Source organism: Ailuropoda melanoleuca, chromosome 4 (genome assembly GCF_002007445.2).
Source record: "Ailuropoda melanoleuca isolate Jingjing chromosome 4, ASM200744v2, whole genome shotgun sequence".
Lineage (NCBI taxonomy): Eukaryota > Metazoa > Chordata > Mammalia > Carnivora > Ursidae > Ailuropoda > Ailuropoda melanoleuca.
The window spans coordinates 55,143,034-55,169,711 of record NC_048221.1 but is presented as its reverse complement, the minus strand read 5'-3'; the positions used below and the strand labels follow the sequence as shown (position 1 = coordinate 55,169,711).

General features: G+C 48.5%; 1 protein-coding gene and 1 non-coding gene across 2 annotated transcripts; both read right to left on the bottom strand.

Annotated features, from left to right (window-relative positions):
• Nucleotides 1-311: 311 nt before the first annotated feature.
• COPG1 (COPI coat complex subunit gamma 1) lies at nt 312-26,647 on the bottom strand. Its single transcript, XM_002917640.4, has 24 exons — nt 26,497-26,647; nt 25,516-25,568; nt 24,783-24,863; nt 24,455-24,526; nt 24,266-24,345; nt 22,369-22,444; nt 22,009-22,101; nt 21,530-21,616; nt 19,885-20,042; nt 19,664-19,797; nt 18,510-18,577; nt 18,076-18,264; nt 17,064-17,159; nt 14,332-14,575; nt 12,644-12,719; nt 11,131-11,234; nt 10,533-10,658; nt 10,155-10,223; nt 6,586-6,728; nt 5,888-6,059; nt 5,073-5,170; nt 3,200-3,338; nt 2,773-2,871; nt 312-792 (listed from the first exon to the last, which is right to left on the bottom strand). The coding sequence occupies exons 1-24, from the start codon at nt 26,531-26,533 to the stop codon at nt 662-664; spliced, it is 2,625 nt and encodes an 874-aa protein (XP_002917686.1). The 5' UTR covers nt 26,534-26,647; the 3' UTR covers nt 312-661.
• LOC117802169 lies at nt 23,180-23,283 on the bottom strand. The gene has a single exon (XR_004625210.1). It is a non-coding gene; the product is annotated as a U6 spliceosomal RNA (small nuclear RNA).
• Nucleotides 26,648-26,678: the final 31 nt, after the last annotated feature.

Below are 26,678 nucleotides of genomic sequence, written 5' to 3'. Positions count from 1 at the left end.
TGCTAGGGAATGCCCAAATAATCCCCCACAAACCCTCTGAGGGCTCTATTCATCACCTAGAGAAGGAGGGCGATGGTGAGGATGCAAGAACAGGCACATGACCTCAGTGCCTGCCGTTATCCCCTCAGCAAACCTGCACCACTCCTGTTCCTGGGGCTTGGGTGGAGAGTAGTGGGAGTGGTCTGACCTCAAGTACAGAAGCGAAAAGGCTGTGGGTGGGAAGGGGATAGAGCAGGTGTTCTTGGTGGGGGCTCAGAAGGGGGAAGTGGAAAGTGGAGCCCTTAAACATGAGTCTCCAGAAGTAGCAGGCATTCAATAAATACATGCTGATTTATTTATATGGATAAGATGGTTTTCTTGGGGATAAATTCAAGAGAAGGTGTGAGCATTTTATTCATTTTTGATGTCCCTACCCTGACAGGGCAGCAGGTTCTAGGACAAGCTAAAATCATCCCCTATTTAAAAAAAGAAAAAAAGGTTACCCCCTGGCCATCCTGGGACAAGGGTTAAATTAAAAAAAAATTTTTTTTTTCAGTGATTTCTAACTGTTTTTGATACAGAGGCTTGGGAAGGAGTTTCCACTGGATTCAGGATGAAGGCGTGACTTCTGCGTAGTGTTGGGGGGAAAAGGGTAGGAGTAGGGCTCCTGCAGCCTGGCCTCTTAGCCCACAGACGCCAAGATGATGTCTACTGGCAGCTCCTCTGAACTTCTGGCTGTCACCTGCATTGTTACAGTGTCCAAAAGCAGCAGTCGGGAGCGCACCAAGATGTCATGACCACCCCGGAACACACCTAGAGGGAAGACAGAAGTACAGGTGTGTAAGGAAGAAGTAAGCGGCAGAGGGTAGGTTGAGGGTGGCATTTACAGCAACTGATCAAGGCAGCTGTGGTGTAGTGAAATGGGAAAGGGCCTAGAAGCAGGGGAGCTGGTCTGAAATCCCTAAGTGAGATCTTGTGCAAGTCATTTTACTTCTCTGAGCAACAGTATTCTCAACTACAAAGTAGAGAAGATAATTACACTAGCCTTTTTTTTTTTTTTAAAGCTTTGCCACGTGCAAATGAATTGATGAACATACAAAGCTTCTACCTGGGAACGCAGAGGCTCTCATGCATGTTGGCTAAATCTAAAAGCACAGATGTAGGGACAGCCCCTCCATGATAAAACTGCATTGCAGGTGTCTGCAAGACCCAGGGGACTGCTTCAGTGTGGCCAGAAACATCCGCTTGGGGTCTATCAGCTGTAAGAAGGGCACTGAAGCAGAGCTGCCTCCCAACTCTGTTTATAAACACTCGGGGGAAAAAAAAAAAAAAACCCTCCCATATCCTTTTGTTCAATTTTAGGTGTGACAACTGTATTACCCCTACTGGTTTAAACAAAGCGCTATTATCTTTTAGAGAAACATACAGAGACATTTACATACAAACTGCTATATCTGGAATTTTCTTTAAAATAACCTGGGGTGGGGAGTTAGAGTGAGTGGTGGTACAGATACTGTTAGTTGTTGCAGCTAGAGGGTGAGCACGTGAGGGTTCACTGTACTATTCGATTTTTGTCTAAGTTTGAAAATTTCCACGTTGACTTCTTAAAATCCCATTCCTATTAGAAAAGACCAACCAATCCAGTAGAAAATTAGATAAAGGATATGGAAATAATTCAGAGAAAAAAAATACAAATGGCACACGTTATCTGGGAAGAAGCTTAACATCATTCAATATATAAGAAATGCAAAATAAAAACTACACTAAGATACCATTTTCCACCCAGACTGGCAAAGATCATTTGATAATGATTTGATAATATACTGTGTATATTACTGATTACTGTATTATACTGATAATATACGATGTTGTCCACAGTGTGGAAGGAAAGGCATACAGTTCCTATGGAAGACGACTGGAAATTTTATCAAAATGAGAAATGCACTTTGACTTGGTAATGCCTTGGTTAATTTATCCTATAGAGAGCCTTAGGGCATACCTGCAAAATAAAGTATGTGTATATATACATATGTAGTGATTATTCACTGTAGCATTGTTTCTAAGAACAAAACCCTGGAACAATCTAAATGTTCATCAATACAGGCTGATTCTATAAAATATGGTACACCCATACAGTGGAATACAAGGAAGCTACAAAAAAGTATGAGGATTCACTTTGGGATGATAAAAAAAGTCCTGGAGAAGGAACAGTGTTGATAACTGCAAAATAATGCAAATATACTTAACGCCACTGAGCTGTATACTGGGGCTCAAAATGGTAAATTTTACATTATGTACAGTTTACCACAATTAGAAAAAGAGGAAACTCTATGTATTCTTCAGTTTATTTTTAATGTAATCTCCACCCCCATGTGGGGCTCAAACTCACGACCCTGAGATCAAGAGTCCCATGCTCTACCAACGGAGCCAGCCAGGCATAGGAAAGATTTGTCAAGTGAAGACTGAAGTACAGAACAATGTATATACCATTTACACATAAACATTTGAGTTAAAATAGGGAAATGGGTACATGTTAGAGTTCATATCCATAAAACCACCAGAAGGATATACCAGCATTGTTTGTAATAGCAGTGCCGGTCGCCTGTCAGAACGAAGTAGATGACAGGGAGCAGGAGTCGGAGGATATTTCACTGCTGGTCTTTTCTTACTTTGTGAATTTTCAATGCTGTGAATTTGAATCCCTGTGTTCCCAGTGGGAGCCCTCAACCCAGGATGCAGTGGCATCCAGGCTGTGAGCGACACAGGCACTTCCCACCTAGAAGTGCTGCTTACCAGCCAGGAGCAATGTGTGGGTGTTCTTGTTATCTGGCACTTTGTCTGACCTCTCACAAGGGTGCATTCCCAGGAATTTCACGATATTGCCCACAGCCTCTGTAGGGAGAAATCCCAGCATCATTAAGCCACATCTCCTTTCCCCTTTGTGTCACCGCCACGCCCCCATTCCCTAAGCCTGCTCTAAGGGGCTTTTTTGGCTTATTTATTTTGTAATCTCTACACCCAACGTGGGGCTCAAACTCTTGACCCCAAGATCAAGAGTTGCAGGCTCTTCCACTGAGCCAGCCAGGCGCTCCTCTAGCGAGCTTTTCATGAAGTGGCATCTGAAGTATGTGCTCTTGACAGGGCCCTGGATCTCTGGAGGGCAAAGGCCGGCAGGGGTGAAAGGAGAGGACACATTTCAACAGCAGCCAAGGATTTTTACCTTCAAGTGTCTTGATGGTAGACAAGGTGAATGTTTCCTCCTTCTCGAACTCATCCCCTACCTCATCCCAGGCTGCTTCGAAGTTCAGCTTCATGACCTTTTGTATGTGATCAGCGACGGTGACTTCCAGATCTTCCAGCTGGGGAGATGGGGGTGGAAGTTAGGCAAACAGCTCCAGGGGAATGAGTTCCTGCTTCGCACACCTCTGCTCTGAACTCACTGCTCATCCCTTTCTGCAACGCATTCAGTAGGTGCTAGCTAGGCTCTGAGCATTGTGCTCGGCTCTGGGGACATACAGTAACTTGGATATCTGTCCTTCAAGTGCATACAGCTAAGTGGTGTCCTTTCAATAGAAATGCCCTGACCCAAGTACTCACCTGAGGATGTCTGCTGCAAGATCACATCCCTTCTGAAGCCTGCCTAGACTCAGTGCCTGCCTCAAGGATCCAGAAGGTCTGCCTCCTACGGCTCTATCACTCCTGACTCGGCAGATCCCACCCTCTGCCTCAGTTGTATTCTCTGAGCCTGGACACGTTCTAGACCCCCACCTCCATCTTAGCTGTGTCCTCCCTGAACCTGACACACAGTAATACCCCCCACCTTGAACTGAGAGCACATAAAGGTTCCCCATTCATTCACCCACCAGATCTTCACTGAGCCCCTACTCTTGGGGATGTTTAAGGTGTGCCTAAGTAGGACTCAGCTCCCACAGCAGAAGCAATGCCTCAGGGTCAGTTCTCCCAAGGAGCTCACTTGGTCCTAGGGCAATTCCTTTTTTTTTTTTTTTTAAAGATTTTATTTATTTATTTGAGAGAGAGAGAGAGAGTTCACAAACAGGGGGAGAGGCAGAGAGAGAGGGAGAAGCAAACTCCTTGCTGAGCAGGAAGCCCCATGTGAAGTTCGATCCCAGGACCCAGGGATCATGACCCGAGCCGAAGGCAGACACTTAATTGACTGAGCCACCCAGGTGCCCACTAGGGCAATTCCTAATCTTAGGGTCACTGCTGGCTTAGGGAGGTCCCCTCAACAATGGCTCCACTGTGACAATGGTGAATATCAGTTGTATTCCACAGTAACTGTCCCTCTAGTCACGAGGAGCTTGAACAATCTGCATCCCCAGGCTGAGTATAATCGTCTGCCCTCAGATGGCACTGAGCCACTGCCCCTCCGTCAAACCCCAGAGCGATCCTGTACTCAGCTCCATCCAAGCTCAGAAAAGTGGAATTAGAAGTCCTTTGAGTGCATGAAAGGACCACTCAACAGATGCAAACTGATCCAACTTCTCTAGAAAGCAATTTGACAACAGGAATCAGTCTTAATGTCATGCTTATCCTTTGATTCAATTTTTCTACTTCTAGGAATCTACCCTAAGGAAATAATCTGAAATGCAGACAAAAATTTGTACCCGAAGGGACACTTAATGCAGCCTTTACAGTGAAATTTGGAAGCCCAAATGCCCAACATTGAAGGGATAAAGGTCAAGTGAGTTATCTCTATATGCCAGGGTATTTTAAAGTCCTTAAAAACTTTGTTTATGAAGTATTTGTAATCACACAGGAAAATACACTATGGTTTTAAGTGGAAACAGCAAGATATATAATGTCCAGAATGACCTCAATTATGTAACTCCTCCCCACCCCCCCCACATGACTCCCAAGGATTGAGTAATGTTTTCCTGTTTGTTCATACTTGGTTTTTGTATTCCCCAAGTTTTCTTTTTTTAAAGCATATATTCTTTTTAAGTTTAAAAAAAACTTTCTTTCAAAGACCCAAAAACAGCAAAAAGCAGCTTCAAGTCTAGTTGTTAGTCTCTGAAGGGGGTTGCTCTGCAGTCTCAGGCACAAAATTGAGCTTCCTGACACTAGCTTCTTACCACATATTCATCTTCGTAGCCTTCGTCATCGGTCTCCCCAGTGGTGGGGTCACAGTCCTTGACAGTGAACTTCATCATGCAGCTGAATGTGCAGGCCACTGCAGGGAAGAGAGCCTGGGTGGTCAGGATGTCCCTAGCCACTGCGGGGGATGAGCTCCTCCACAGGGCAGGTGGCCACGGTCTGCTCCGCAGGCCTCTGTTATATTATCAGTAGCAGCAATCCCACAAGTAGCCATCCGACCCCACAAATCTGAACAGAAGATACCACCTCGTGGAAGGGCAAAAGAGTCAAGACATGGGTCTGAGGAGCCCCCTCAGAGTGAAGAAGAACCAGGAAAAGCAGAGGTGCTACAGGATGGCTAAGCCTGTACCACAGTCAAATGTCCACTGTCCACAGCCTAGAAAAAGACGCTGGTGGATCCCTTGGAAGGAGTGGAGTTGGGGTGTTTTCAGTCTTTGTGCCTGTCTTTGTACTCTCATGGTGAAATGAAAGAGCCTCTGGTTGAGGACCAGAGAGACCTGGGTTCTGCCTCTTACCAGGCACATATGAACTTAGGCGACTCATTTACCCTAAGTCTCAGTTTTCTCATCTAGGAATAGAGAGAGCAGTGCTCATCCCCCTAGGTCTTCTATGAGGGTGAAATGGGACGATGTATGACAAGCTTCCAGGACTCAGTCTTCCTTCTTCTTCTCAAGACTGAAATCAACGAGTTGAAGCTCTCATAGGAGACAAACGGCTGGCACACAACCAGCCCACCCCATCTGGATCCCAAGGGCTCCCACAAGGCCAGGGTGGCTCCTGGAGAGGGACTCACCGGCTGTAGGGTCTTCCTTGGGCAATGCCACCAATGTGTAGCAGGTCCCAGGCTGGTTGTAGGGTAGGCTTCGGGCAGGCACGTAACAGAGCACCTCGTAGGCTTCAGTGGGCTCCATCTGCACTGTGACATTCTCCAAGGTCTGGTCGTTCAGTGTGTTTGTACAGTCAAACTGGACCAGGGAGGAGAGGGGTTGCTTAGACACTACTCTAGGTCCAAGCCCTACTGTAGAGGAAAAGCCCGGAGGTCCTAGCTCACCCCATGACTCCTCTCCCAGTACCCTCACACAGGCTCCCTGTTGCCATGCTGACACAGAGGAGCCAGAGAAGTCCTGGGTCAAGGCTGCAAGATACAGGGGCGCCTGGGTGGCTCAGTCGTTAGGCATCTGCCTTCGGCTCAGGTCATGATCCTGAGGTCCTGGGATCGAGCCCCGCAATGGGCTCCCTGCTCAGCGGGAAACATGCTTCTCCCTCTCCCACTCCCCCTGTTTGGGTTCCCCCTCTCACTCTGTCACATAAATAAATGAAATATTCAAACAAACAAACAAAAAATGCTGCAAGATACATACCAGCTGGTGACAGAACCTGTCATCACGTTGGGCTCCTGACCAACTCGGTGTGGGACCCTACAGGACCCATCACACTTGGGACCACTCCCTAGTCCCAAGCCCCAGCAGGGCCTCAGCCCTCCTTGCTCACCTGGAACACCATGTGGTCAGTGAAGGTGTGTTTGGTGCAGCGGATGACATACTCGGTCTCTGATTCAGTGAGGGCCACAGGCTCAGGCGAGGACTTGAAGAGGGGCCCCAGCCCATGAAATTCTGGCACCGCCGCCAACTGCTCTGAAAGCCACAGGCCACAAATTCACTCAGCCTTTCAGTTCCCAGACCAACCGCGATGGTTTCTAATAAACACCCATGGCCAATTTTCCAGGTCTTTCACCTTACTGAGATGGATGGATATGTATATACAACAACAAGGTACTCGCTATTTCCCAAATATACCAATGCGTTTTCTCCTCTTGCTAACTTTCCTCAAGTTGTACCCCCCACCATGAATATATTCTCTTCCCCTCTGTCTCACAAAAGACCTCGGCCACAGAAAACTGACTGGGAGACCCCAAGGCCTAGGCCTAATACACTTGCAAACTCCTACAGCTTTAGAAGCTCAGCAAAGATTTTTAAAAGGAAAACTCTAAAGATGAGATGAGTGATGTTACAGCCACAGAAGCAGGCAAAAGAACAAACTGGTCCTATACATTTGTCAGTTAAGATAAATGGCCAGTAGGGGCGCCTGGGTGGCACAGCGGTTAAGCGTCTGCCTTCGGCTCAGGGCGTGATCCCGGCGTTATGGGATCGAGCCCCACGTCAGGCTCCTCTGCTGTGAGCCTGCTTCTTCCTCTCCCACTCCCCCTGCTTGTGTTCCCTCTCTCGCTGGCTGTCTCTATCTCTGTCAAATAAATAAATAAAATCTTTAAAAAAAAAAAAAAAGATAAATGGCCAGTAAGGAGAGGTTTCAGATTCAGACTTGCAGAAAACCCTACTTCAAGTGGTCTTTGGGGACCTGGTAAGGCCTATTCCTACACCCCAAAGCCAGGTCCCAGCACTGGGCTGGGTCCTCTGGCCCACAGGCCCCCACCCTGGCCCATCCAGGTGAAGGAGACCTCTGGCAGCAGGCTGCACACGATGTCCACCTATGATGGCTGCGCCTACTGCCCTCTTCCCTATTCTATGGCAGGGGCAGCGTTTCTCAAACTACGGTCATGGATCACCGGTCTCAGAATTACCTGCAGGCGGGGGATTGTTAAAAACTCAGATTCCTGGGGCGCCTGGGTGGCACAGCGGTTAAGCGTCTGCCTTCAGCTCAGGGTGTGATCCCGGTGTTCTGGGATCAAGCCCCACGTCAGGCTCCTCCGCTATGAGCCTGCATCTTCCTCTCCCACTCCCCCTGCTTGTGTTCCCTCTCTCACTGGCTGTCTCTATCTCTGTCGAATAAATAAATAAAATCTTAAAAAAAAAACAAACTCAGACTCCTGGCCCACCCTAAATAAGCTCTACCAGAATCTCTGGCTTTGGGACTCAGGAATCTACATTTCCAAGAAATTTTCTCAGATGATTCTGATGTACACTGATATTTGAAGACCACTGCTCTAAGATTTTTAACTTGTCTTCCCAATTAAACTGAACTCTGTAAGGACAGGAACTTGCCCTGGGGGCAGGGATCTGATATTTTGTCCTGAACTTAGTAGGTACTCAATTCATGTTTTGTGGATAGAGACAGAGAGTACACATCATCATCATTATTATTACTGTTATTATTATTTTGCTTTCTCTTTGTGACCGCTTCAGCCCTCTGCCACCCGAAGGACTGTATCTGATGAACGTATAGGCAGTAAAAAGTCCAGAAAGAGCCAGCTTAGACACCAGTGGGCACTTCTGGGCCATCATGATCATTAGGCACCACAGTGCTTCTCTATGGGAATTTATTTCACCGGGTACCAGGTTTCTAGACCTGACACTTAACTACCCTGAAGGATTCTGTTAGAAGTTATCAGTTAATGCCTCCGAGTTTCCAATTCTTCACCAATAAAATAGATATAATAATCTCGTTTACAGGACTGTTGTGAAGCTAAATGAGGCAATAAATGTCAGGCTTTGGAAGATTGTTTAAAGATGAAATTGATACCCTTTAAGAGACTTAGGAGGAGTCTTCCTTCGAAGGTGTGGCAGAATGGTGGCCCCAAGATGTGCACAAACTAACTCCCAGGACCTGCAAATATGTTGTATCACATGGTAAAAGTGACTTTGCAGATACGATTAAGTTGGATCTTGAGATGGGGGAGATTATCCTGGATTATCTGGTGGGCCCAATGTAATCTTAAGGATCCTTAAGAGGAGGCAGCAGAAGGCTGAGAGTCAGATTTGAAGAGGCCACACTGCTGGCTATGAAGGCGGAGGAAGGGGTCACCAGGAGAGGAATAGAGGAGACCTCTAGAAACTAGAAAACACAAAGACACGATTCTCCCCTAGAGCCCCCAGAGGGAGCTCAGCACTGCCAATGCAGTGAAACCCATTTTGGACTTCTGCCCTCAGATTGTAAGGTAATAAACAAACTGGTGTTGTGCCAAGCCACTTAAGTTTGCAGTGATTTGTGGTAACAGCAAGGAGAAAGTAATACAGAAGGAAAAGTTTTGTGTTACAGTGATCCCAGTTAGCTCCAGATCCTAGTGTTGCTGAATTTGAAAGAGGACAGAAGACAGGATTCTCGAATGGAATGGAATGGAATGGGGGGGTTTTAATTTAATTCAACAATAATTGGGAACTCACCATGAGAAAGAAAGGCACTGTGCTAAAAGCTATGATGGAGCATATAAAAGGACACGACTAGTTAAGAGAAGACAGAAGAGCTGGAGTAGAAGTGATGAGCACAGCATATCCTTCAAGAAGGAAGAGGGGCATGTGTTAGTCCTTGAATGTGGGAATTTAGTAGATACTATGGTCTGGCAGTTAGACACACAGCCTCTGCCCTTAAAAAGATACAAGATCAGAGGGACAGATAAATACCTGAACAAAATCTTCCCAGACAATGTGGATTGAATGCCTCTGGAACCCAAAAAAAAGTACTAGAGTCTTTGGACCCCAACTGTACTGAATCTGACACTGACACCAGCCTGAGCTCCAGGGACCCAAACCCTCAGAACCAAGGCTGAGTGGCAGCTCTGAGCCGGTTTAATGTGAATCTTAATTCCAGCCCCTCTACTTTCTTGCTGTGCAACCTTACGCTCATCACTTTCTCTCTCTGAACTTCTAATTCCTCCAATACCAAATGGACCGAATAACTTCCACCTGAGGGTCAAATGTGCCGTCTAAAGTACTCTCAGGTCAAATGTGCTGTCTAAAGTACTCTCATTCAAGAGTAAGAACTGTCACTGAGGGGCACCTGGGTGGCTCAGCTGGTTAAGCGTCTGCCTTCGGCTCAGGTCATGATCCTAGGGTTCCTGGGATCAAGTCCCACATCAGGGTCCCTGCTCAGCAGGGAGTCTGCTTCTCCCTCTCCCTCTGCCCCTCCCCACTGCTCACGCTCACTCTCTCTCAAATGAATGAATAAAATCTTAAAACAAAAAACAAAACAAAACAAAAACAAAACAAAAAAACCCCCAAAACTGTGGTTGATCGAGTCTCTCCTAATTCCCCCGAAGAGAGCAACTACCCTAAAGCTGAGGAGACCAAGCCCAGGTCCTGAGAGCTCCACCAAGCACTGCTACTCACCCTGGAAGATCTCTTGCCGGGTGGCTGCCACTTTCTCAGGCTGCTTGGCAGCTGTGATGGGGGTGCTTTCTGCAGGAGCAAACATACCTGGTGACCAACAATGCCAATAATGGGGCAGTGTGGTGTTGACCACAGAGCTGTTACTTAGGGATTATTACTTCCAACCCCTCTGAGAGTGTAAGCATGCGAGAGTACAGAACACGTGAGAAACAGAGTGTGAATGTGTCTCCATTTCCTGGAGCCAGATACAGAAAGGATTATTCCATCCTCTTGGTACAAGCCCCCCATCGTGGCTAGGTTTAGTGGCTTCATGGCCCATGCAGACCTTCCAACATAGGCCTGGATCTGAAGGCCTCCAAAACCACAGGTACTACTTACCTGTTCTCTGCTCTGCCATTGGCGTGGTGGCCAGGGGCACAGACTTGAGGTCAAAAGGTTTTTCCGATGGTTCTAGAGTGTACTGTTGCAGAGCTCTCTCCAGACCAGGGATGGAAACGGTCAGACCTAGAATCCAGTGGGAGAGAGATACTGCCTGAACACATGACAGGACGAGCACTCGGAATCCCCCACAAAAGACTGAGGCCCTGGGGTCTACGCTGTATGACCCTAGACCACTGAGAAAACCACTTAACCCTCTGGGGCTCCACTCTCTCATCTACATTCTCCTTCACAGGGCTGGTATGGGGTTAAATGTATGTAAGAAGGTGATTTATAGAGAGCAGAGTACTATGCAAAGAGAGGTTTTTATTAATGACTAGTGTTTCAATTCACCGAGCTGTTTCTACCCACACTGGTGTGAACCGCAAGATTCTAGGTCTCCTGAGGTTACAGTGATGCCATGAAGTTGCCATGAAAGTCAAGCTGAAAATGTCTTGCCTCGGACTTCCTCTACCCAGGGAGGGTGCACCTGCTCTGGAGTGGTGAGAAGGGCCACAGCCCTGGCGGGACCAAGTCAAAGACAGCCAGTGAGACTCACCATTTAGGATATAGCCTGCATTGAGGGCCTTCTGCTTCTGCTCCAGGACATTGAGATAGAATGTGGCTCGGTCCCTTACTTCATTGTCATCATCCATCACACACCTGCAGCCAGAACACACAGTACTCCTGACGGGGGCCCCCCAGGGATGGCAGGAGGGATGCTGCAGGGCTTCATCACAAGGTAGTCAAAGGAAGCAAGTCTCTTAAAGCTCAGTCCCCAGATGTGCGATCCAGGCATCAAATGCACAGAAGAGCCTGTAATATTCTAACTACCTAGGGGTGGCCATATTCATAGTCCCCGGGCCCTCTCCCTGAAGTCCGCCCAGTGAAGGAGGCAATTTCCTATATCCAGTGGCATATGTCAAAAATAATTTAATATGACCCCAAAATTCCCCTCCTGGACGTATCCTCATGAGAACTGACGACATAGGTCCACAAAAACTTGTACATGAATGTCCACAACAGCATTACTTGCAAGAGCCAAAAAGTAGAAACAACCCAAATGTCTGTCAATTGGTGAATAGCTAAAATGTGGTCTACCCGTACAATGAATTCTTTGGCTATAAAAAGGAATGAAGTACTGGGACATGTTACAGCACAGATGAACCTTGAAAAAAACATCATGAGGAAGCCAAACACATGAAAGACCACAGATTATATGATTGCATTTCTATGAAAGGACCAAAAAGGGCAAATCCATAGAGACAGAAAGTAGATTAGTGGTTGTCTAGGGCTAGGTGGGGGAGTTTTGGGGGAAGGGCAAAGTGACCAGTAATGGATATAGGGTTCTTTTCTTTCTCTTTCCACCCTCACCAGCTAACCAGCAAAAGAGCCAAGTAGGCACAGCTGAAAACAGCCTCATCAAACTTCACACATTGCAAGAAAACCACAGGAACCAAAGAGTCTTAACGCTGGGAACACACACCCACACTGCGAAGACTGCCCTAACCCAACAGACATTTACTCTGCCCTGTAAGCACCATGGATATAGGGTTTCTATTAGGGATGATAAAAATCTTTTAAACTGGGGTGCCTGGGTGGCTCAGTTGGTTAAGCAGCTGCCTTTGGCTTGGGTCATGATCTCGGGGTCCTGGGATCAAACCCTGCATGGAACCCTGCTTCTCCTTCTCCTCCCCACTTGTGCTCTGTCTCGCTCTCTCTCTAATAAATAAATAAAATCTTTTAAAAAAATGTTTTAAACTCAGATTATGGTTATGGTTACACAGCTCTGTGAATATACTAAAAACCACCACATTATACATTTTAATTGATGAACTTTATGGCTTGTGAAATATATGTCAGTAAAGCTGTTTAAAAGAAAATAACTCAAAAAAAAAAGAAAAAGAACTCAACAACGGTCATGGAATTTTTGCATGATACTGTTTTTCATGCTTTTCTATGCTTTCTATTTTTTTTTTTTTTTTTTTTTTTTTTGCTACAACCCATAGTTGTATAACTTCTCTCCCCCAGAGAACACTGTCATCCCTCAGGGACCTCTGGCTTAGACTCACCTCTTCAGCAACACCAAGATACTGGGTAACATCTCTTCATTCTGGGCTCCAAACTTGGCCAGAGCACTCACAGCGCCTGTATTTATGAAGCAAACATGATTTACCCAATGTACGTGACAGCTCATAGCTTGGACACTTACAGTGCTTAGAATGGGTCTCTGAGCAGAAGAGCCCCAGAGCCAAGCAGTCCCGAGCATGGAGGCCCAAACCTGCCTCTAATGCAATAAGTGGCCCTGCGTGGACCTCCATTGGGCCTCAACTCCCTCATCCATGTCAGGGAAAAGGCAGGAGCCATTTCAGCATTGACTACGAAGAGGCCACAGAAGCCAGCCACATATAGGCTGCTCAGCTTCTGTATCCAAATGGCCTCAACTCACAGTTATTAGCCTTTGGATTAATATAAATGAGAAAATGAACTATTATTAATGAATATCAATTGCTGAAACAAGAAAAATCTGTCGAGGGGCGCCTGGGTGGCACAGCGGTTAAGCGTCTGCCTTCGGCTCAGGGCGTGATCCCGGTGTTATCTATGAGCCTGCTTCTTCGTCTCCCACTCCCCCTGCTTGTGTTCCCTCTCTCGCTGGCTGCCTGCTTGTGTTCCCTCTCTCGCTGGCTGTCTATCTCTGTCAAATAAATAAATAAAATCTTTAAAAAAAAAAAAGAAAAATCTGTCGAGTGGGGGCATGAGAAGAAAAGAATAGATTTAAAATAAAATTAAGAATATGACAGTTACACATTGAGTTGTACACTCATTTTAGAGTGTGGTTTTGGGGCAATTGGGTGGTTCAGTTGGTTAAGCATTTTGGCTCAGGTCATGATCTCAGGGCTGTGAGATTGAGCCTTGCATAAGGCTCTGCACTGGGTATGGAGCCTGCTTAAGTTTCTCTCTCTCCCTCTGCTCCCCCCTTTTTAAAAAACATTTTTTTTAAAGATTTTATTTATTTATTTGACAGAGATAGAGACAGCCAGTGAGAGAGGGAACACAAGCAGGGGGAGTGGGAGACGAAGAAGCAGGCTCATAGCAGAGGAGCCTGATGTGGGGCTCGATCCTATAATGCTGGGATCACACCTTGAGCCAAAGGCAGACGCTTAACTGCTGTGCCATCGAGGCGCCCCCCTTTTTAAAAATTTTTAATAAGATTTTATTTATTTGTCAGAGAAAGAGAGCAAGTGAATGAGAGAGCACAAGCAGGAAGATGGCAGGCAGAGGGAGAAGCAGGCTCCTCGCTGAGCAAGGAGCCCGATGAGGGACTCAATCCTGGGACCCTGGGATCATGATCTGAGCCGAAGGCAGATGCTTAGCCGACTAAGCCACCCAGGTGTCCCATGCTCCCTCTCTTAAAAAAAAAGTGAATTTTCCAGTATGTGAATTGTATCTCAATAAAGCTACCATTTAAAAAAAAGCTAACCAAAACATGACAAACAAAAAAACAAGAAAGAAAAGAAAGTTAAACACTAACAAGTAGTGAACATTAAAAACCAAAAGTTAGCAACACAAATCAGACAGCTAAAGAACCATTCAACTGGGTGACATCCACGCATCTAAGGTCCTTCCCACAATGTTACAAATCACTGAGCTTGTGAGGCAAGAACACAAGAGTACCCGTGGGCTGGGCTCAGGTCCCTTTGGCAGGTCACCCGCTCAAGAAGCAGTTAAGAGCCCCCATTCAGCACTGGCTCAGACCCACCTGCCCGGACCTCCTCATGCTCCAAGACCACGCGGTTATATATGAAGCGGATGTACTTGGAGGGGTTGTTGGTCTTGGGCCCCTCCTGGCCTAGAAGATGCAGGATGCGGGTGGCCAGCACAGTGAACTCGCAGTCCTCAATGAACTCGCACAGGTGCGACAGCCCGGTCTCCTTGCTCTCCGTGTTCTCCTCAATGATGCTGATGATGCAGTCCACGATGGCCCGCTTGTACTCAAAGCCGCCCTGCAGCAGGGGGGTGAGTTCAGCAAGGAGGCTGCTCTTTCCAGAAATGAGCTGTGAGGCCCAGCACCTAACCAGGACCAGGCACTCTATCTGATCTTTTGTGTAAAACATAAGGTGTGGACTGAATGTTCACTGGTGCCCTTCCAGTTCTGATAGTAGGTAGTTTAACAGAAACATTTTGGGTCTCACTTTCCTTCCCAACTTTGAAGGAAAAGGCAGACTGCTACAGATGCTATGGAAAACAGTACAGGGGTTCCTCAGAAAATTTTAGAAAACAGAATTACCATATGATCTGGCACTTCTGCTTCAGGGTATATACTCAAAAGAACAGAAAGCAGGGTCTCGAAAAGACAGCTGTACACCCACATTCATAGCAGCATTATTCATAATCACCGAAAGGTGGAAGCAACCAGTGTCCATCAATGGATGAATGGATGAATAAAATGTGGTCTATCCATAACATGGATTATTCAGCCATAAAGGGAAGGAAATTCTCAGATGTCCTACAACACGGGTGAAACTCAATGACATTTATGCCAAGTGAAATAAGCCACTCACAAAAAAACAAATAATGCATGATTCTACTTAAGTGAAATATCTAGAGTAATCAAATTTATAGAGACAGAAAGAAGGGTGGTTTCTGGGGACTCCAGAGGGAAATATAAAGTTATTGTTTAATAGGCACAGAGTTTCAGTTTTACAAGATGAAAACGTTATGGAGATTAGCTCTGCAACAATGTCAACATATTTAACTATATTGAACTACACACTTTACAGGTTAAGATGGTAAATTTTGTCATGTGTATTTTACCACAATGGAAAAAAAAAAAACAACAACCCAAAACAGAACGGAGCAGGAGAGAACCAGAAGATACCAGACCAAATCTTTGCTCTGTGACTTACAGACTCTAATGACAGAGGTGGTGAGATGCCCGTGGGTGCCAGGCATGTAATCTGGCAACAGAAGTGGAGTGGATGGGAGGGGTGAGGCACTGGACGGTGCCCGTCGCACCTAAAGAGGGAAATAGCCACTCAACCCAGTGTGGCCAGATCTTCCGAATTTTGCAGGAGAAACTAGAAATCCATTGTGCTGGTGTTGGTGGCTGTTTTCCTGATTTGCAAATAATGGCCACTAACTTGAAATGTTTAAAACTCTGTACAATCCAAGTAAAAACTTGGTTGCGGGTCAAATCTGGCCCCTGTTATCAGATTAGTTTGTTTTATGGCTGTGAGTCACTTTCCTTGTCCGAACCTCAGGCACCTTCATAATAAGGACCTCAGTGTACTTACTTCACAGGTTATCGTGAAGAGTAAGATGCTATTTGTATGCTGTTGTACTTCAGTGAGGCTGTTACGTGAGTAGGCACACTGTAAACCTTCAAACACTATTTTCAGGATCAGTTTTACAGCCAGCCAAGCAGCATGGGGGGCAGCAAGAAGCTCAGAGTAACTTCAGTGAGGCTTTGCAGGAAGCTGCTCTGACCAGAGAATGACACACCCATGGGCACGAGCAACAGACCCATTTCTAGAAGACAAGGTCTCAGCGTCTGACGGCTGCACTCCAATGAGTGAAGGTCTTACACTTGACTGTTATTTGAAACCATGAATTTTTCTGGGAGGAAAGAAGTCTGGGAGAAAACCACAGAGTCTGGAGCCAGATACATGTCAGTTCAGATCTTGGCTCAGATACTTACTGGGCAGGTGACTACAGGCAGGTCACTTCACCTCTCTGAGTCTCAGATCGCTGATTTTTAAAGGGAGAAAATGATGTCTGGTGACAAGGCCTGTTATGAGGATCACAAGGTTGTGTACGCTGTGTAGTGTCTCTAAAGTCCTGGACCCATTAGCTGAGGGATCCCTAAGTATTAGTGCCCGCCTCTCCTCTAATATCTCAGGAGCCCCAGAGACACCCCAGGCAAGGGATCCTCACCTGCCTTGGTCCAAGGGCCACTCTGGGCTGGGGCAAACGGGCACCAGATATCTGGGGACCAAATCTACTCTAAAACCCTTCACTTCTGCTCCTCTGAATTAATTGGTTTTGTTGAGACACCCAAGGAAGGCAGTGTAGGTCAATCACTAAAACACATCAGAAACAAAACCATAACCTAATGTCACATTATGAGCATCAATTTCAGAAGAAACCAACCCTGGAGCCCCTGGAATGGCCCAGAAAATTTCTATACTAGACGCCAGTGAAGAACACAGGTTTTCTGACTCTGGAACAAGCATCGCCACAGGGCATCTGCTGCGTCTTTAGAGCTAGGTTGTTGAGTCACTGGTTATTACTTTAATGACTAGGAATTGGTGAATGTTTATACTGTGGTCCGTGAGGAGTATAAATGGCCGCAGGCACCAGGAAATTCACCTGGTTAATGGGTTGATCTGGGCACCCCCCAAGAAGAGGATCTTGGCTCCAAACTGAGCATGGAGCTAGCAGCCAGATCAGTCCCTGAATGAGACCTGTCATGCCCCAAATGCCTGCTCTTACCTCTTCCCGCAGCATGGTGAACAGGAAGTTCATGAGCACAGCGTGTTTGCGAGGGTACTTCTGACACAGGGCACTGATGGCCTGGACCACCACCACCTGAGTCAAACAGACATGCGTGAGCAGCAGCCCCTGCTACGAGGGTCAAGTTACTTAGTTCACTAAGTCCCAACGGAGTGTTTTCTTAGGCCCAGCCAGGCCGTGGACCTAGATGGCAAGGAGAGAGGAACTCCATCTCTACCCTCAGGGAGCACATGATCCCCAGCCCATCCAACTAGGGTGGCATGCACACCAGTCCCAACGGCCCCAAATCCAGACTCTGGGTCCCCTAAACTCTGCTTTTCTCAGACCTCAAGCTAAGTCCACAGGCCCCTCTCCATCCCACCTGTCCTGCTTCTCCTCCCACCTCCACCCCCACGATCTCACCCATCAGCTGTTCTCACTCCTCCCTGGGTACTCTGGCCTTGGCCCTCTTCCCTTTGCAAGCTATCGCTTTAGCAGTCTTACCTCCTCGTGTGGTTTTACCTACCTCTTCTATGCCACTCACTCCCAAACCTTTGTCTGAGCTCAAGACCAGTGTTTCCAAATGTCCACCAGGCAACTTCACCTGATGCCCACTGGCACCTCAAACTCAGCATGTCTGCAATCACCATCATTACCTTCTCGCTCTCCTCACCCAGGACCTGACTGTCCCTCCTTCCCCAAACTGATCAACAGCACCACCATCAGCTCACACCAGAAAACAAGAAATCTCTGACATTTGCTCCCTCAGTCCTCACTCTGGGCCCTCCCCAGCCTCACAAGGGAACAATATGGACAAAGACCCCAAGCAGGATGTGCACATCTCCCAAGGCTGAGCCCTGTGAAGGGTGACGTGCCACCCCCTCTCCACCACGTCCTCAAGGCTGACCAGCCCCCAGGTCAATCCCGGCCTGGGCTGGGGAACGTGGGGGAGCAGGCACAGAGTATCCTCCTCACTCTGGGGACGGTGGGTGTTCCAGGCATGCCCAGGTACCTTGAACTCATCCGAGATCTCCGACATGAAGGACGAGATCTGTTTCATCAGGCGGTCGATGCTGCTCTCGCTGCCAGTCTTGAGGAGTGTGGTGATGGCCAGTGTGGCGATGCTGCGGTTTGAGTCCGTCACTAGGTTCTCCAGGTCCAGATTGCAGGCCGTCACTGCGGACGGGTGCTTCATGGCCACCTGTTTGGGAGGACAGAGAGAAAAGAGATAAAAAGGAATTTCAGTTATTCCACTGGATGGCTTGGGCCTGGTCAGAGGTCCTTTGCATGAGCCCATCTCACCGCCTGGTAGAAAGCAACTGTGACCAGCACCACACCTGCTGCAACTCAGGTCAGGGGGCACGACACACCTCCAGCTGGATCAGGCCACCTCCCTGACCCTCTCAAAAGGCCAGTCCCCCATTCTGCCCACCCCTAAACCCTTACCTTATTGAGGGTGCGGACAGCAGCGTAGCGGAGAGCGGCCTTGGGTGAGCTGCAGAAAAGCTGGAGCACTGTGGGGAGACAGATGCCATGTGCCGGGCTGCCCTCGCCCTTCAGCAGCTGGGACGGCCCAGGCCTCCAGGAGAAGGGCAGGACAGGGCACGGACGGCACGCCAGGGATAGGATGCTGTTCAGACCCAAACCCTGTGCTCATTTCTCTGCTGGCAGCCTCACAGCGACCAAGGAAGAGAGCTCACGAGCAGACAGGCTTTGACAGGCCCGTGAGAGCCGGCGGGTGTCGCAAGTGACGGCTGCTGCTTACTGAGCACCTGCCGCGTGGCAGGCATTGTGCGAAGGAGCCGCTGTGCCTCGTCTCACTGACTTCTCCCCACCTCACGAAGCAGCTCTTATTATGATCCCCGTTTAACAGATACAGAGATTGAGGCACGCAGGGGTAGAGCTGCGAATGTAACTCTAGACTAGCTGCAGTAAATGGCAGAACCAGGACTGAAATCCAGGACTGCCTGCACCTGAAGCCTGAGCCCTTTACCCCTGTGAAGGAAAAGTGCACTCCTCTCTCCTGAGCACGAACGGAAATCAGCAGAATTACCTCAGTCCTGGCTTCACCAACTGCCCTGGTTCCTAGCCTACGTGGTGGCACGTCAGGCAGCATATCCCTTCCTGTGCCTTGGCTGTCAGGAAGCCAGGCCTCCCACCCAGGCCATCGGGCTCCAGTGTCTGAGTGACACTGAGTGACCCCTCCGAATTACTCTCTCCTTTGTCTGAGACAGCTTGGCCCCTGTGGAGTATGTTCTGGTTTTCTAAATCTCGGGTTCTTCCACCAGGCCCTCTTGCCACGGCTGGCCAGCCCGACAGGCAGCAGAGTGGATCTGAACCCCACCTCTGCCTCTTACCAGAGCCCCAGCTCTTTAATGAACAGTACAATGGAACTCAAAGTACCCTATCCCAGAAATAATGCTTGAGAGAGAGCCTGGTATAGTGCCTGGCACCGACACATACTAGATCCCGAATCCTTTTCTTAACACTACACTGTGGCCGCTGGAGGGCTTTTTCTTTCTTTCCCCCAACCCTCAGCCCCGGGCCTAGTTCCCACTGGGCATGAACGTGTGGGGCTGGGGCGAAGGGATGTTGGTAACCTGACACAGCCGGCGCCAGCTCTTTGGCGCTGCAGCCTGGCAGATTGACGATGGCCGAGGCGGCTTCGTACACCACCATCTCGTGCTTGTTGCGCAAACAGCTCTCAATGAAGTCGAACAGTGGGCTGTCACGGCTACAAAAGAACACGGGTGGCAAGAAGTTGGGGCTGGCCCAGCACTGAATGAGGCATCACCTGGCCAGGGGAGACAAGAGCCATTACCTGCCGTCCTCCTCCTCCAGCTGCTTGCTGGCCACCCGGATCATCATGCAGTAGGCAAAGGGAGACTTGAGGCCGTGCCGGGTGAACTTGCTGATCATCTTATTGACAGCCAGGCGGTCGTTTTTACGCACGTGGTACAGGAGCCCCAGAGCATGGTACTAGAGGACAGGGGACCATGGCAGAGCACAGGCGTGTGAAGCTCAGGTCTACTGGCTGTGTGGCCCTAGGCAGGCCACTCTATCCCTCTGGGCTTCAGCCTTCTCGTTTCCAAGGTGGGCATCACAGTAGCTACCTCAGAGTGGCTGTGACAATTTCCCCAGATGCTCTGTACAGATCGCCTCTGGCACAATGTTCAACAAACCACGTGAGTGTATCTGTAATCTAGCTTCTGCCCCCGATTTTGGCAAGGGTCCTAACAGGCAGCATGAGGACAGATGTGGAGGGGACAACAGATGCCACGGAGATGAAAGAATGGGACGCAGTGTCTTTCAACAACAAAGAGAAAGTGGGAGCCAGGCCCCGAGCATGGATATGTGTGGTAAGGGTGGCGTGCGGCACACTTCCCATGAGACCTTACAGCGCTAAACCTTACGACGCCCCTGAAGGTAGGTATCTGTAGTCCCACTGACTTGTCCAAGGACTTGTGGCCGGTGCTGGCAAAGCTAGGTCTGGAGTGCCCAAAGTTAAGGGATTCCCCTTCTGGAGATGTAGGGTGCACAGTGTTACTTCCTATCCCCCTGCTCTTTGTTTCTTTACCAGAATGGCATTCAAAGGCTAAGTCATGCAACCGTGGGAGTCTTATATGTGAAACTTCTCTGACCCTGGGAAGTATTTTGAGGGGCCACAGCTGGCCGAGGAAAGGAGAGGAGAGGAGAGGGGAGGGGAGGGGAGGGGAGGGGAGGGAGGAGGAGAGCACAAGGGGTGCGAAGAAAGAAAAGAGATAAACACACAGGAAGCACCTACAGGTATGCGCCCAATAGATCAGATGGGGTCTTTTGTTGTTGTTTTGTTTTTCGTTTAAAGATTTTATTTATTTGAGAGAGAAGGAGCATGACCAGGGGAAAGGCAGAGGAAGAAGCAGAGCGGGGAGCCTGATGCAAGGCTTGATCACCTGGGATCATAACGTGAGCAGAAGGCAGATGTTCAAATGTTCTAGACACTGTCTCATATTATCCTCACAGCTTTGTGAGGCAGAAACTTTTGTTCCCATTTTACAGACAAGGAAGCTGAGACTCACAAAGGTAAAGGGAAATCCTGGCCTAGGTCACTGAAAAAGAGTTAAGTAGCTGAAAGCCCCACCAAAGTATTAATATGCATCACTAACAAAGGCAGCTTGGCAAAGGCCCTCTGCCTGCCTGGGACACGTTTGCTACCTCCCATACCCTAAAACGCTACTCAGCTGGTTATCAAATACTTGGATGTTTCAGTCCCAGCTGGTAAGCAGCCTCTAACTTTAACCTTCCCAAGTGGTACCCTGGACTCTTTTCCCAAACGCCCAAGTCTCCCCACAAGCCAATGACAAAAGAGTAAAACCTGCTCCTGCTAGGGACCACCAGGGTCTCCATGGTGAGCGTCCATTCTGACTGGCTAGTGCCATGCCATCTGTCTAAGAATTCTAAGTATCATTGCTCTGCTCACACCTCACCTGGACCATGATGTTATCACTGGATGCCGCCTCCTGGGCCTCATTCACCCAGCGCTTGACCACGTCAAAGCTGCACTTCAGCAGGTGCTATGGGCAACAGAGCACAGTAAGAAGCGGCAGGCAGGATGCTCTGCCATCATACCTCCTGGCCCCAGCTCACAGGTCAGTCCAGCTCTGGGTCCTCCCTCAGGCACAGCCCAGAGCCTCTCCGTTGTGCTGCTTTTGTGAGACACTGCACAAGGATAGCTCCTACCCTCACTCTCTGCCCTGGTGGCAGATCTCCCACCAGACCCAAATTCCAACAATCTGTCACCCCAAGGGATGGATCAAGAGTTCCCCAGCACGCTTCACTAAGAAAGTTGGTGGGACTCTCAGATCTGGGGATACAGAAACACTTTTTTTCCTACTGAAAAGCAACTCTGATTTTTCCTCAGTTTCCCAATCTGCCGCCCAGCCCCCCAGGGTCCCTAGCTACACACCAGGGAAGACACCAGGGCGGAGCTGGAGACACTGGGCACCTTGTCCACGATGGCCTGTTTCATGTAGCGCTCGATAGCCTGCAGCATGGTGCTCTGTGGGGATGAGTGGGGGCAGGAGGGGACCCAATCAATCCTTGGCGACCATCAGGAGCGCAGGTGATGGGTGGGAAGAGTGAGGGCAAGAAGGAGGCAAACCTGTTTCTGGTGTTCCTGCACCCCACCCGCACCCCCACATCGCCTGGCTCAGTGCTTTGCCCAGGAGACACAGGACAACCAAATGCATGTGAAGGAGGATCATGACTGAGCCTTGGCAAGAAGCAGGGAAGGAGAATGGCTGCTCGGTGGGGGCAGGAGACTCACGTCAGTAATCTGGCAGAGGGCACGCACAGCCGGGCCCCGGTAGTTGTCTTCTTTCCCAGTCATGTCCTTTGTCAGGCTGTGGAAGGGGAAGGCATCGTCCACACACAGGAGATCGGCTGGCCCTTCCCAAGCACATGTCCCCATCCACTCTTTCCCAGCTCCAGTCACCACGCTGCCTGAACTACTATACGAGTCCCCTAACCAGCGCTCTCACTGTATTCTTACTCCTTCCTGGGCACAAGCTACACAGCAAGAAAGAGTTTTATAAAACTCGAAACGACCAGGTCACTCTCTGGCTTGGATTAAAACATTCCCAAGGCTTCCTACTGCCCATTACCATCAAGTATAAACTCCTTAACAGAGAAGTCCCCAAACAGGCCATGATCTCTCCTCTCCAGGTCTTTGTATATGTTATTCCCTCAGCCTGGAGCATTCCCGGCCCCCTCCACCTCTGTCCTGCTATCTATCTATCTATCTATCTATCTATCTATCTATCTATCTATCTAAATTTCTATCTCTTTCTTTTTTTTTTTTTTAAGATTTTATTTGTTTATTTGAGAGAGAGAGCACAAGTGTGAGAGAAAGCACAGGTGGAGGGGGCAGACGGAGAGGGAGGAGACTCTCCACTGAGCAGAGAGCCTGATGTGGGGCTCGATCCCAGACCTGAGCTGAAGGTAGACACTTAACCAATTGAGCCACCCAGGCACCCTTATCTCTCTCTTCCTTCCTCCCACCCTCCCTCCCTTCCTGTCTTTTTTAATAAGAGTTTTTGGAAGAGATTTGTTCTCAATGGGTTCTTTCTTTCTTTCAGAAAAGTATGGAATGCTTCACAAATTTGCCAGTCATCCTTGAGCAGGGGCCATGCTAATCTTCTTTGTATTCCAATTTTAGTATATGTGCTGCCAAAGCAAGCACTGTCCTATTTCCAACTCATCCTTCAGGACTTTACTCAGACAGGTCTAGGAGACCTTTCCTAATCCAAATTCAAGTTGTATATCCTTCTGGTCTGTTCTCAAAGTCTATCATACTTCCCAGGATAAACTCTATTATATCTTTTTTTTTTTTTTTAAGATTTTATTTATTTATTTGACAAAGACAGCCAGCAAGAGAGGGAACCCAAGCAGGGGCAGTGGGAGAGGAAGAAGCAGGCTCCTAGCAGAGGAGCCTGATGTGGGGCTCGATCCCAGAATGCTGGGATCACGTACTGAGCCGAAGGCAGACGCTTATCGACTGAGCCACCCAGGCGCCCCAAACTCTATTATATCTTAACGCCTGTCTGCCTGGCTATTTCACTGTTAATTCTGGGGCTGCAGAGCTCATGTTGGTCTTATTTGGTGATATATTCCCAGAGCTATACACAGGGACGGGTGGACATTCAATAAATATTTTCTAAATGAAACTACAATGGAATGTACGACATCCCCCTCCACCCCCAAAGTGTGGCAAGAATAAGAGAACTGAGCCCTAGTTCTTAAGGACAGGGATTATATTTTAGTCACATCTGTCCCCTGAGTAACTCATTCTAAAGCAGAAACCAGTACTTGGTAAGTGAGCCTGTCTGTATACCCCCTGCACCCTCCATGTCTATTTTTCTTGTGTTCTCTCCTGGTACTCACTAAAGTCTTTGTGAAAGTTCCAGGCTGGTTCAGTTGACTGAGAGGAATCAAGGCAAGGAAAGATTTGTGCCTACAGTAAGTCCAGAGAATTAAAAGCTAAATTGTACACTCTAGAGTCTGCCATGCGGTGGGCAGCAATAACTGAAAGATGAGGGAGACAAAAGAGGAAAGGGTGCCTGGCATTATGTCAAACAAAATCTCACTGCCTAATACACTGAGAAAAAAAGGCCTCTGTGGCAATGGCATCCATCAAAGGAGCCATCCATAGACCCAAGACTCACCTGCTGGTGACGATAATAACATCCTCAGCGATACAAGACATCTCCTTGATGGTCAAGTAGCACATTCGACGGAGTGTGGGCTGGGAAAGAAATAGGAAAAGCACTATCACCCCTGGCTCAGCATGAGGGCCAAGATTAGGAAAACTCCAATCCACACAGACGTAGACCATACTGACTGAGGGCACTTACATCATTGGACTGAAAGAGCTTGGTCATGGCAAAGAAGGCCTCGGTTGCTTCGGTGGTCCCTAGGTGCTCCCCCTGTTTTAATCAAAAAAGAAATCACAGCCTGGGACAGAGAGGCCAGAAGGCTCTTCCTGCCACATCAGCCCAGGCCAGATCCCCAGACCCTATAGAGGCTCCATCGAGGGCAACACATCAGAGTTAGACACTGAGGGGACCCAGAGCTGGATGACAACCACACAGGAGCTGTCAAAACCCTAAGGGCTATCTGACTTAGCAACCCTCCCAATAACCCCCAGCACCATTTTCCCACCCCCAAGCTCCATCCTCTTACCTGGTTTATGAGGTAAAGGATCTTGGTGAGGATGTGGGCACATTTTCGAGGGTTGATGGGAGTTTCATTAAATACACGGGCCTAAGAAGAAGCAACCAAGAACACTGCCTTCTTGCCTAGTTTATTTCCCTCCCATTGACTGCCCTCAAGCACATTCAAGGTCTGAGAAGTCCCAGGGTAAATAAATACATTTGCCTGAATAAGCTTATTTTCGCAAGGGAACAGTTTTTATTTTGCTTTTTCCTTAATTCATCTATTAACAACTCCTCAAATCTTCCCTAAATATTAGTTAGGGATGTACTGACTTACTAACAGATGCTTAGTGAACACTTGTTAACTAGAAACAGAGACAGAGGACAACAACTGCAAGCATAATGAAGTCTCTCCAGGAATAAAGTTTTCCTGTCTTTCCACGAACAGGTTTTCTCCCTTACTGTTATTTTTTTTTGTAAGATTTTATTTATTTATTCGACAGAGATAGGGACAGCCAGTGAGAGAGGGAACACAAGCAGGGGGAGTGAGAGAGGAAGAAGCAGGCTCATAGCGGAGGAGCCTGATGTGGGGCTCGATCCCATAACACCAGGATCACGCCCTGAGCCCAAGGCAGACACTTAACCGCTGTGCCACCCAGGCACCCCCCTTACTGTTCTTTAAACCACCGCTTTGAATGTGTTAGTATTTTGCGCACATTGATTGTGAACACTTAGGAAGAAAGATGGCAAATGACACTTGCCTCCTGGAGTACTGCACTCTTCTCAAGATGCTGGAATGGGTTGGAGCCTCCACCTACAGAACAGAGAAGACTGAGTCTAGGTTGTAAGCCTAAACTGCAAACCTTCCAAACACAGAGAAGGAAAAGATAACACTACTGTCTACCTAGTCGAGTTCAAATTACTCCAGAATGGCAATCAAAGCTCTACAACTTGCATATAGATCCTACCACTCTCCTGCAGGGAGCTCCCTCTACCCCAAACCACTTAGTCACCCAGCAGCCCTGGTACAGTCCTTCTGTGCCTCTCATAGCGTCTTGCCTTGCATTCATTTATGCAACTTGTACTTAACTGAGTTCCTACAATGCGTGGGGACCACCATCTCCTAGTGACTAGGATTTCTTCACAGCAAATGTCACATTTGTAATCAAATACATGTGTCATTATCTGGCTGGTGTCTATCTTCTCCACTGTGCCTGTGACGTATTATTTCCAGCCCAGGCACTGAGCGTCTCATTGATTCTACTGCAGTCTCAGAGCGCAGTGCAGTGTCTGGCATACCATAAACGCTCAATAAATGTTTGCTTTATAAATGAATGGAAGAGGGTTCTCAGCCACAGAACACTGGCTCCACAGATTACGCCCGTCTGGCCAGCAGCAGCGCAGCCTCGGCGAATCCCAAGAGGTCTCACGGAGAAAGTCACAATGATGCATCTGGCCGGGCCCCTCCCCCTGACAGCTGGGGAAACTGAGACCCACAGAGGCGCATGACCCGCCCAAGGTCACTCCGCGAATCGTGGTCCGAACTAACGAGATGGGGTAGAGGAGCACGCTCGGGCTCTCCGAGGCCTGCCACTGACCAGCTGCGGACCTTGGCACAACCCCTGTCCCTAACTGGGTCTCGGCTTCAGGTCTAGGCAGAGGCCCGGAAGGAGGGCTCCGAGAGAGGGTGTGCAGAGAGCCTGCGCTAGGGTCCAGCCTCCTCCAAGCCTACGCCCCCTCACCCGATTCCTCGTCTTTCTTGTCGAATTTCTTCAGCATGGTGGTGCCAGCGGGGCGCAACGCAGCAGCCCTGCGATAGACCCGTGCGGTAAGCAGCGGCGATGCGGCGGCGGTTCCGCACAGGCAACTTCCGGCCGGCCACGTCGCCCTGCGCTCTGCGCAAGCGCAATCTGCCCTCTGCGCA